This window comes from Dothidotthia symphoricarpi, assembly GCF_010015815.1.
Source record: "Dothidotthia symphoricarpi CBS 119687 unplaced genomic scaffold P153scaffold_19, whole genome shotgun sequence".
Classification (NCBI taxonomy): domain Eukaryota; kingdom Fungi; phylum Ascomycota; class Dothideomycetes; order Pleosporales; family Dothidotthiaceae; genus Dothidotthia; species Dothidotthia symphoricarpi.
In genome coordinates, this window is record NW_022985026.1 from 221916 (window position 1) to 232544 (window position 10629).

The following is a 10629-nucleotide window of genomic DNA, read 5'->3' on the forward strand; positions in this document are numbered from 1 at the left end:
TGCACTTTATCGCATTCTGAGATCGTGGTATACTCGTATTGGGTCCGGATGGATTCTTCCTATAGAACAAAGTATTCCTGTGGCGTGAACCATGTTGGGCTTTTTTGTTGCCGTTTTCTTACTCGCACATTTCCGCGGAATGTGGGTTTTCTATTCTTAATCTTTTGTGGGGTGTCCTCTCGTCGCTTAGCTTGTCGTTGTCCGGCTTGATTTCTTTCGTCGAATGTTTGTACCAAGTATATCATACTCTAGCATGTTTTCGTACAACACCACGACAGTGGGAGGAGCATGCCGGAGAAGTTGATTGCAGGGTAATGGTGAAGTGTCATTGATTAAATGCCTCTCATTACTTCCATACACCGTGTGTTAAAGTGCGTACGCGTTTCCAAAATCCAGAAGGGATTCTATTCGGCCCTTCCGGATGGCAGTTGATTGAAATTCAAGGCAGCTGTACTCACCAGCAAGCAGGACATGAATGGCAAAACAACAGGATGAACGAAATCGATTCAGCAATCAAACATATGTCAGAAATATCCACTGTCATATACATCTCCAACTTCCTTTTCAACAAAGTCGGTTAGAACACCAGCTTTGTCATTGACGTTGTACAGATACCTCACACAATACTACTATAAACAATATCAAGATAGATGAGCTACATAACATAGCACACCAGAAAGTACATGCTACACGCTACATATCCAGTTCTTCACGACGTCTGAGACGAACTAGAAGTATTGTCTGCTGGTTTTTACGGATGTGTAAACGTATAACGAACTTCTCAACATGACAGGGAAATATCATCTAGCTAATGGAGGATACTATTATTGTTCTTGCTGTGTTGTATTTTGTTGCGTACTAAATATTCCTCTCTCTCCATATATATTGTTGTCTTCTTTCCTAGAGTCTTTAACAGCTTCCCTGTAGTATTTGTTGTCTTTTCTATAGCCCTTGTTTTCTTTTCCACAGCCCTCAACTGTTTTCCCATAGTCCTCATCTTCTTTCCCGCAATCCTCAACAGATCTCCACCGTTTCGCCGGCGCGGTATTTCCATGTCTCGACCAGGCTGCTGAAAGGAACAGGAAAGAATAATGTAAAACCTACATACAGAGCAGAGCAGAGAAAGAAAAGAAGTGAATCATCAGGGATAAATATAAAAGAAATATTTTTCCAACATTCTCATTAAAATATAGCAAGGGAGCTACTTCATGCAAGAATCTCAGTATAACGCTGTACTTATATCTCAACCTCTTTATCCCTTCCCATGATTTAGAGATCGGACATGTATAAACATAACATCCCATCTCTACACCTCACCTCGTCTTGTCCATCTACTCTCCTCCTAAACCCTTCCGTAGAGTAGCAAAATACCGATCGACCGATGCAGAGCTGCTCGGCCAGAATCCTATATATCCTCTACGCGACACATTCACTATAAAAATACTCGGCGAGTAGACTATCCTACGCACCAAGTCCAGTCAGTCTAGACCATATGAGACGAGACAAACGAAACTATTTCCCATCAACATCAACAACGACATACAAACCTAACCATCAACACTAAAAAGGAAGACAAGTACTACACGCTCAGCGAGATCCATCACACCACTACCTGCTACATCTGCATTCCCACCTTTCCTTTCTCCCTCTCTCTCTGTATCTACAAAACCCTACACTACTATTCTACTATCAGGGGGTATGCGATGTACCATACCACTAATCCATCCCTACACTCTAATAACCGACACCTTCTGTATGATATGTAGATTACGCGTCCCCATCATCCTGATAATACAAAACAATCCAATGTGGATGAGGAATTGCCTATCTGGGAGGCGGGATGTCCGGGCCGGGCCCCATGCGGAAAAAAAGAAAATATGAGCGGTAAGCGAGGTGAGAAAAGGAAAGAAAATATGAGCGGTAAGCGAGATGGGAAAAGGAAAGAAAAGGGAAGGGAAAGTGAAGGTGACGCGTCGTGCACACATTGGTATGGATTGGATGAATGATATCAATAGAAACGTAAATACAATTCATAATAGTGATTGATTGTCGACCACCTACAGCACCCTCCCCTCCACCGTCCCAACAGGCCGTTCAACAATCCCCACACACCCCTCCACCACACTCCGTCTCGCAGGCTCCGAGCTAACATTCTCTCCCGCAAGATACATCAGCCAAACCAACTTACTAACACGCTCATCCTTCACACTACCCAGAAACGCCGACTGGGCCAGTTTATCTGTTTTGGTGAGGGGCTGATAAAGCGCACCCAACACCCCCTCCCCATCCCTCATAAGCACAATAACGCTCCCCTTCGGCGCCTTCCCGCGGCCCTGAAACAAGCCCTTAAACGCCTTCATCGCCAAACCAAACGCTTCGTCCGCGAACTCGCCCTCGTCGACCGGCTGGGGGAGGCGGATAGTTTTATTCTCCACAGCCTGTTGGCGCAGCAGGTCCGCTTGCTTGCGGCGGACTTCATCTGTGCGGGAAGCGATGCCGCGCATCCATCCGTCTTGGAGGTGTTTGAAGTCTGTGCCGCGGCAGGGGACGATGCGGAACGCCATGTTGACTGCGTGGGGTCCGCGTTGGGAGAGTATGGCTTCCCAGATGTGTTGGCTTTTCTGTGGGTCGAGGAGCGCGGTGCGGAGGTCTTCTTTTTCGCCTGGGATGAGGGCTGAGGCTGCGGGGTTGACGGTGTTGATTAGGTGGTTTTGCAGGATGGATAGGTCGGACGTTTTGACGTACAGGCCTACGACGTAGACTTGGACGCGTAGGAAGGAGACTTTGCGGATGCCGAGGCCGAGGAGCTGGTATTCTTCTTCTGTGGGGGAGGTGCTGGGCGTGGTGGATTGGGTGGGGAGGGTGATGGTGCGTGGGAAGTAGGGGACGTAGGAGGAGCCTGTTTCGACGAGTTCGACGGCGTCGGGGTCGGTGGCTTGCGGGTTGTCCGAGGAGGCGGGGGCGGCGATGACTTTGTCGCCCGCGGCGATGACGATCTTCTTGCCCTGGAACTCTTCTGCTGCTTTGCGGGGGGCGTCTGCCTTTGTGGGCGGGCCCATGAGCATGTCTGCTATGTTGTGCTGTGTCTCGGTGTGCGTCGTCGTGTCTGGGTCTTTCTCCTTCTCCAGCGGGACGTCCCACATGCGCACGAGGAATATGGGGGCCATCATGGAGAGGGCGGCGCCGAGGGCTAGCCAGTTGCGCTTGCGGAGGTGTGCTGCGCGCCGTAGTGCTTCTGCGCGGTGCACTGAGACGAAGTCCTCCTCGGGGAGTTGCGGGCCCTTTGGCTTGGTCGCTTTGATGTTGACATAGCGGGAGGTGTTTCGGGACTGCGCGGTTGGGCGCGCAGTCGGCCGGACGTTCAGGCAGCGGAAGACGGGTCGTCGGGCGGCGGGAATCATGGTGTGGTGTGTGATGTCGAGAAGGATGGTGAGGCCCACCTTCACGATGATGGTGCCAAGACAACTTTAATGGTGGAGCGCGGGCGCGTCTCAGTCCTACGCGTCGGCAGGTGAAAGCGCCTCTTCATATTCTTGCCCAGAACAACGACATCACAAGACACAGAATGCCACCTAGGACGTATAGACGGCGAACAGTGAGTTGATTGATTGGAGAATTGTCTCACTACTTATACGACTCCAGGCTGCAGGCGAGGATGACGGCCCCACCCCCACACAAACACAGCGCAGTCGGCAGCAGGTCGACACACCACCCGAAGACGTCGAGGATGTCGACATGGAAGACCACGAGGACACTGGCAGTGGGAGTCTGGAGCAGCTGTCAAAGGGCCTAGTGCGATATGCGCTGTCCTGCGAGTATGCACGCAAACCGATCAGACGTCAAGACGTCACTGAGAAGGGTGAGCATGCGGTGGTTGTAAAGAATCACACTGACGTAAATAGTACTCGGCTCGCACACGCGACTGTTCAAGGATGTGTTTGCGCGCGCGAACAGCGAGCTTCAAGACGTCTTTGGCATGCAGATGGTGGAGCTCTCAGTGGCAGAAAAGGTCACGATGCGGCAGAAGCGCAGTATGTGTCTGTTCACACTCACGGTGCTCACTCTGACATGATGCAGATGCGGCTGCCTCGCAATCGCAGAGCAAGTCCACCAACCTGTGGGTGCTGCAGACGATGCTGCCAGACGAGTATCGAATACCAGAAGTCATGGGCCCTTCACGCGAGCTCCCAGAAAGCCAAATCAACAAGGAAGACGCCTACGTCGGGCTGTACACCATGGCCATCACGCTCATCATGATCAGCGGCGGCAAGATGGCAGAGGGGAAGCTCGACCGTGCTCTCAGGCGCATGAACGCCGACCAGACGACGCCGCTGGGCAGCAAGGACAAGACGCTGGCAGCTATGATCAAAGATGGGTATATTGTTCGGATCAAGGAGTCGACGTCAGGAGAGGAGACGATCGACTACATTGTCGGACCGCGCGGCAAGGTCGAGGTGGGGCGCGAGGGGGTTGCCAGACTGATGCGGGCCATGCACAGCGAGGGCGAGCAGAACGAGGAGCTCGAGGAGCAGATCCAGCGCACGCTCGATGCGGCGGAGCGGTTTAACGGCAGCGTGCCGACGGGCGAGGCGTCGCAGGCAGCAGGGCCAGGGCGCAAGCGTGGGCGAGGACAGGACGGCGACGACGACTAGCTGTGTGTTTACGGTGATGATGTTATGCATGCGTGAGGCGCCGTGTGGAGGACTCGAGGTAGCGTTGCACAAGGGCCGACTCGCACAGCTAGCTGGAGGCGGCGAGGGTGCTCTGTCGTGTTGGAGTCTGCCGCGTTGGAGTCCAGGTCGAGGTTGAGGTCTGGCAAATACAGAATAGTTATAGAGAGGGCAGCGACAGCAGACAGTCCCAGCAGACGCCTACCCAACAGGCGACGCGCATGCGGCTTCTCGTGGGCGGGTGCAGCGTTTTGTCAGCATGACGACGGTGCTGGTGCTTGTGCCCCTCAGCCTTCGCTTCCGCCAAGCTTGCGACGGGCCCATTTTCGAGTGACCCAGGACCCGACGCGCCGTTTCTCCTCTCGGCCAGCAGTCTCTGCCCTCGTCCGCCTCAGCTGCCTCCTCGTCTCTCACGCCATGCCGAGTGTCTGACTGCACCACGCTCGCTCACCTCGCACCCAGCTCCCTCGCACCGGCACACACGCCCGCCCAGCCACCACCATGAGCAGCATCAACTCGCTCCTCAACCACGAGGCCGCCCCCAACCGCCGCCCGTCGCAGTCCCACGTGCCGTTCTTTGTGCCCACGACCACGTACGAGGCCGCCGACGCCCTCACCACCCTGGCCACCCTGGGCAGCGGCCAGCAGTACGCACCCGCCCCGACGCGCGAGCTGCCGTCGCCCACGGCCTCGGTCCACGCGCCGCGCCGCACCAGCAGCTTCGGCGACCACCACGCGCCCGTCGAGCCCGACCCGCCGCTTGACCAGCCGCTGGCACGCTCGCCCACGCTCGACCACTACCACCACGGCTCGTCGCGCTCGCCCGAGGAGCAGCAGCGCCGCCGCTCGCTGATGTCGCGGACCTCGCCTGCCCCCGTTCTGGCCCCCATACAGAACCTGTCCGCCGCCCTGCACGACCAGATGCACGGCGAGCAGTCGGCAGCACTCGGCACCGACGTGTCGACGCTCCTCCAGTCGCCGTCCCGCTCGAGCGACGGCCGAGACAGCACCCAGAACCGCGAGCCCACGACGTCACAGATGCGCGAGCCCGACTCCGCCCGCAGCACGCCTCGCCCGCCCGCCAATGCCAGCGACGCGCAAATACCCTCGCCGCAGCCTCTCGTCAAAGATGAGCCCGCCGGCACGCCGCGCGAGTCCAGCCCCACAGCCGCCTCTGTCGCGCCTGCAGACCGACAGACGTCCGTCGCCACCGACCAGATGGACGTGGACGTGGATGTGGACACGCTCAAGGCGATCGAGCTGGCCAAGCAGAGCGACCTGGGCCTGCGCTCCAAGAGAAAGGGCAGCGTCGCTGAGAGCGTCACCTCCACCACCGAGCCCAAGCCGTCCCTCGCGCCGCCGCGAAAGCGTCCTGCGCCGTCGTCGTCGTCGGCTGCCAAGAAGAAGGGCACCGCAAAAGCAATGAAGCCGTCCAAGAAGCGCAAAATTGACACGGACGGCGACTCCAACACGCGCTCCGTCACACCCACCTCGCGCACCTCCAAGCACATCCCGAGCAAGGGCAGCAAGCGCGGTTCACAAGCAGGCACCCCGGCTGCCGAGTCGTCTCCCGCTCCCGAGTCCGCATCCCAAGCACACCACTCTGACGAGGACGCCGAGTCTTCAGAAGACCACAACCTCTACTGCATATGCAAGAAGCCCGACAACCACCGATGGATGATCGGCTGCGACGGCGGCTGCGACGACTGGTTCCACGGGGACTGCATAAACATGAAGCAGGCCGACGAAGGGCTCGTCGACAAGTTCATATGCCCGCTGTGCGAAGAGAACGGGCGGGGGAAGACGAGCTGGAAGCCAATGTGCAGGCGAGACGGCTGTCGAAAGCCCGCGAAACTGGGCCGGGACAGGGAAAGCAAATACTGCTCCGAGGAGTGCGGCGTGCTCTTCATGACAGAGCAACTACACCGCACCGCAGGCGCAAAAGGCGCAAACGGCAAGAGCAAGAAGTCGAAAAAGAAGAACCCCATCAAGAGCACCGACGACACGCCAGAACACGAAGAAGAAGAGGAGCCCACACCACTTGGCGGAGTCCTCCGCGCAAAAGACCTAAAAGCCCTCGTCGACGCAAGCCCAAACATCCAAGCCTTCAGAAACCTCGGCACCGGCGTCCTCTCCCCGCCCCAAACCGCCTCCCCCACCCAACCCTCCTTCACCGGCGCCGACGACCTCGCCCTCACAGCCGCCGAAACAGAGCGCCTCAAAGCCCTCCACAACGAAAAATCACAGCTCAAAGACCGCCTAGAAGTCCTCCGCGACCGCGAATGGTTCGTCAGCATGGCAAAGGAACAAGCCCTGCGCGTCGCCGAGCGCGAGAAGATCAAAATCAAGGAGTTCTGCGGTTATGACTCACGACTCAGTTGGTCGGATGCAGAGTTTTTGCTCTGGCGCAATAGCAGACATGGGCGCGCGGCCTTTCAGTTTAATACCCTCGCGCCTGACGCTGAGCAGGTCGCGGCTATGCCTGCGTCGCCCGCGGACGCAGTCGTCCCTGCGTTCGACGCCCAGCGCGAGGCGGCGTGTCTCAAGAAACGCTGCTCCAAGCATCCGCAGTGGCAGAAACTCAACTTGCAGGACGCGCGCTTCGAGGAGCTGGAGGTTGTTGAGGCAATTCGCGAGTGCGAGAAGGATGAGAGGAGTGTGAGGGAGCGCGCGAGGAGAAGAGGCGCGAAAGACGATATGGCTAAGGAACTTACGGCGGGGGATGGCGTGAATCGCGATCGGAATCGGGAGGGGTGGGTCGAGGTTGTTATTTAGCAGGGTGGGTGAGGGGAGAGGGCTTGGATAGAGAGATTTATACCCCCGTCCGTTCCGTTGCGGTCTTTTTTGTAGCGAGTATATCCTTTGGCGTTTTCTTGAGGGGGTTGGTTTGGTTGGGCATTGTATGGCTTCTGAGAGATAAAAAAGTCAAGGCTTGTTTACGTTTTGTTGCGGTAAAAGCGCTCCCTCCACTCGGTTTTTTTTCTGGTCATTCTTCTCATTGTTTGGGTTGACGGTGTTTCTTCTGGGTTCCGAGTAGGATGGGCATGGGATTGGATCCGAATTGAATTGAATTGAATGGAACGAGCATAGTCATCAAATGGTCCTAATCAATCACGTTTTCTATCTGACTGCCAGTCACTTCTGATCGTGTTTACATATATATCCCCCAACCCTCCCACTCCAGCGCATGCCAGCAATGCATAGCCTCCCAACCCATCCAAACCCTCACAGCTTACTCCCCCCCTCCAACACCCTAACCACAAACCCCAACCTCGGAAAATGAATCCGAACACCCACCTCCGCCTCCCCCCCAGCAGCAACAACCACCTCCTCAACCCCAATCCCTACCAACACGCCCACCGTCCCATCCCCCCTCCCCGTATCATCCGGCGCAACCCGAACCCTCACCCCCGGCACAAGTCCCCTCTGTACATCCAGCGCGCCCTCCCGCGCACATATCAGCTGGTCCAGAAACGGGGTGCCCGCGAGCTGATCTTTCCATGCCGTATCTGCCGCGGGGACGGTGACTTGTAAGTCTGGCAGTGAGGTGATATACGCTTCGAATGCGTGGAACCACCCCCACAGCCCCGGGTACCGCGTCGCATTAAACACAACGCGCGTCACATCCGCGTCTGTATCCGGCGTCCCGCCACCGCTCAGATTACAAATTCCGCGTCCAGCGCCAATGTCGATGCCCCAACGCAATTGGTAGTAGAGGCTGAGATCCGCGAGCGAGGGGGCTGTCGTGGGGAATACCCACGTATACTTCTTCTTTTCGGAAGGGGAGAAGCCGAGCTCCAGCAGGGAGAGGTGTAAGTCGAGGGAAGAGAGGTTTGCGGGGATTTTAGCGCCGAGTTTGCGGGGGGAGAGGGTGTGCCCGATTAGTTGCGCGCGGTCGGTGCCGAAGGGTGTGGACCAGACGGTGGGGGGGATGAGGCCTGTTGTTGTGCGGAAGAGCGGTTTCTGTGTCATTGTCAATATATCTCACCATTTCCTCACGATGCGTCGGGTTTTGGTAAGGATGGAATGTGATGATAGGAATACATACGTCCGTCCAGAAACTAGCAAACCCCCGCGCGAGACTGCGGTACGTCCAGTCTTCCACACCCGTGCAGGCGGGGTACACGGTTCCCCAGCCCGAGTCAGCGGGGAAAAAGTGCTCCAGCGCTTCGATGATGAGGGATGTGTCGCAGTAGAGATCGCGGCCGATAGCGAGGATGGGGATTTTGCGGTAGGGGAGTGCGAAGGTGGTGGTTAGGAGGGGGCGGGGGAGCATGGAGGGGACGGGGATGTATGCTGGAGGGGTTTGTTAGTGGGTGGGTGGGGGTGTGGGATGTTGTTGGGAGGAGTGGTGGGTTATGGAGAGTAGTAGGGAGAGTGAATGTGTAGAAGTCTGAACGCTGGACGATAAGGGTAGTATTTGGGTGTTTGAGATGTAAGAGAGTATGAGGAGATGAGACTTTTCAGGCAAGAAGAGAAGACATGGAAGTTGATATGTAGAAATGAGACAGACGTACAGAATGGAATCTGCTTCATCCGCAGTGCCAACCGGACTTTGTTTGTAAATGGGCTTGCTATAACATGTCAGTATTTCTCATGTCTCACTTGGTACAAAACTTACAGTCGTATCCAAACAGGACGACTGGGGGATGATCCTTTGGCGGCATACTTGCGGAAATCTGATCTGTAAGTGAAAAAGAGCAGATTAATTTGCAGAGTCAAGAAGTACAAACGACACCGCAAATGCGCCTGCTTTCGTGAGTAAGTACGTCCTTACCCCGCGATCCGGACGAAGGCCGATTGTGTGCAAGCCGAGGTCTTGAATTTAACTAGTTGGGCGTGATTTATCCACCTTCTGGCTCATTTTGTCGGTAGAAAGATCGTTATGGTAATGTAGGTTTCCATCGACGCGCCATGGAGCAATGGTTACAGAAGTCGGAGTGAGATGTCCAGTGAATGATGGATTAATCGACCGAACTATAATTGAGTAATTCACTTTCAGTATGAATGAGACTAGGTCATTGCCATGTTAGTTTGTGTAGTCTTGCCTTCTTCTCGAAAATCCAAGAGTGGAAGGAGTAGAGTGCCATACTATACCAGGAAGTTGATTCGACATCATACCCGCACGGACCTCCAGTCATCGACACCAGCATCAACAACGTAAGACGCAGTCATCATCTGCCCAGATTAACCAAAACAGCTCTCCTCGCATCAACAAACCAGCAAACCAACCTACCATCAGATCAGAACCCCTCCATCCATCTACGACCATCTACGCCCCACAAACCCCATCATGTCCCTCTGGCCCCCACCCACAGGCGTAACAACCCCCAAAGTGCCCACCTCCAAAAGCGTCCTAACAATCACGGCATCAACCCCCATCCACGCCCCGGCACATGTAGTTTTCGCCCTCCTCCTCGACACATCCACATACCCCATCTGGAACCCCTTCGTCCCAAAAGTGACCATAACCTCGCACCCGGACAACACCCCAACCCAGCCCAATGAAACCCTCCAAAAAGGCACGAAATTCACCTTCCACGCCATAATGGGCGCCCCGGGCTCAACGCCCGCACTCACAAATCTTATCGTGTCGGATATCTCCACGCCGGAACACCCGTCTGATTATGTCCCCGCTGCAATGCTCACTCAGTTCCACTCTGACCTCGCGACTGTGTACCGCATGGCGTGGGCGAATGATCCAGATACGATGCTAGCGCGGGGTTTGCAGAATGAGCGGTTCCACGAGGTGATTGTGCGGGGGGAGGAGGAGTGCGAGGTGCGGACTTGGGAGGTGATGGGCGGGGTGATGGCGTGGGCGGTGCGGTGGATGTACAAGGGGGTTTTGGAGGCGAAGTTTGGGGAGTGGTGTGGTGGGTTGAAGAGTGAGGGGGAGAGGAGGTGGGTGGAGGAGAAGAAGGTGATGGGTGGTGGTGAGTAGTGGTGGTGGTTGGATGTG

At 55.9% G+C, this 10629-nt stretch overlaps 5 protein-coding genes across 5 annotated transcripts; 3 read left to right on the top strand and 2 right to left on the bottom strand.

The window, feature by feature from the left end:
* Nucleotides 1–2057: 2057 nt before the first annotated feature.
* On the bottom strand, nucleotides 2058–3401 carry P153DRAFT_299506 (uncharacterized protein; the record flags this gene model as incomplete). Its single annotated transcript, XM_033664281.1, has 1 exon — nucleotides 2058–3401. One exon carries the CDS (start codon nucleotides 3399–3401, stop codon nucleotides 2058–2060), a length of 1344 nt encoding a protein of 447 aa, XP_033520064.1.
* Nucleotides 3402–3565: 164 nt separating this feature from the next.
* Nucleotides 3566–4652, top strand: P153DRAFT_360017 (MAGE-domain-containing protein; the record flags this gene model as incomplete). The annotated part of the gene is made up of 4 exons (XM_033666895.1): nucleotides 3566–3595; nucleotides 3643–3859; nucleotides 3903–4031; nucleotides 4078–4652. 4 exons carry the CDS (start codon nucleotides 3566–3568, stop codon nucleotides 4650–4652), a joined length of 951 nt encoding a protein of 316 aa, XP_033520065.1.
* Nucleotides 4653–5171: 519 nt separating this feature from the next.
* P153DRAFT_323738 (uncharacterized protein) lies at nucleotides 5172–7782 on the top strand (the record flags this gene model as incomplete). Its single annotated transcript, XM_033665222.1, has 1 exon — nucleotides 5172–7782. One exon carries the CDS (start codon nucleotides 5172–5174, stop codon nucleotides 7443–7445), a length of 2274 nt encoding a protein of 757 aa, XP_033520066.1. The 3' UTR covers nucleotides 7446–7782.
* A 113-nt stretch (nucleotides 7783–7895) lies between these two features.
* Nucleotides 7896–9738, bottom strand: P153DRAFT_425500 (uncharacterized protein; the record flags this gene model as incomplete). The annotated part of the gene is made up of 4 exons (XM_033672547.1): nucleotides 9292–9738; nucleotides 9188–9244; nucleotides 8719–8966; nucleotides 7896–8633 (listed from the first exon to the last, which is right to left on the bottom strand). The coding sequence occupies exons 1-4, from the start codon at nucleotides 9335–9337 to the stop codon at nucleotides 7896–7898; spliced, it is 1089 nt and encodes a 362-aa protein (XP_033520067.1). The 5' UTR covers nucleotides 9338–9738.
* Nucleotides 9739–9855: 117 nt separating this feature from the next.
* P153DRAFT_323742 (uncharacterized protein) lies at nucleotides 9856–10557 on the top strand (the record flags this gene model as incomplete). The annotated part of the gene is made up of 1 exon (XM_033665223.1): nucleotides 9856–10557. A coding segment is annotated over exon 1 (594 nt), but the record flags the coding sequence as incomplete, so codon positions are not given.
* Between the last annotated feature and the right edge of the window lie 72 nt (nucleotides 10558–10629).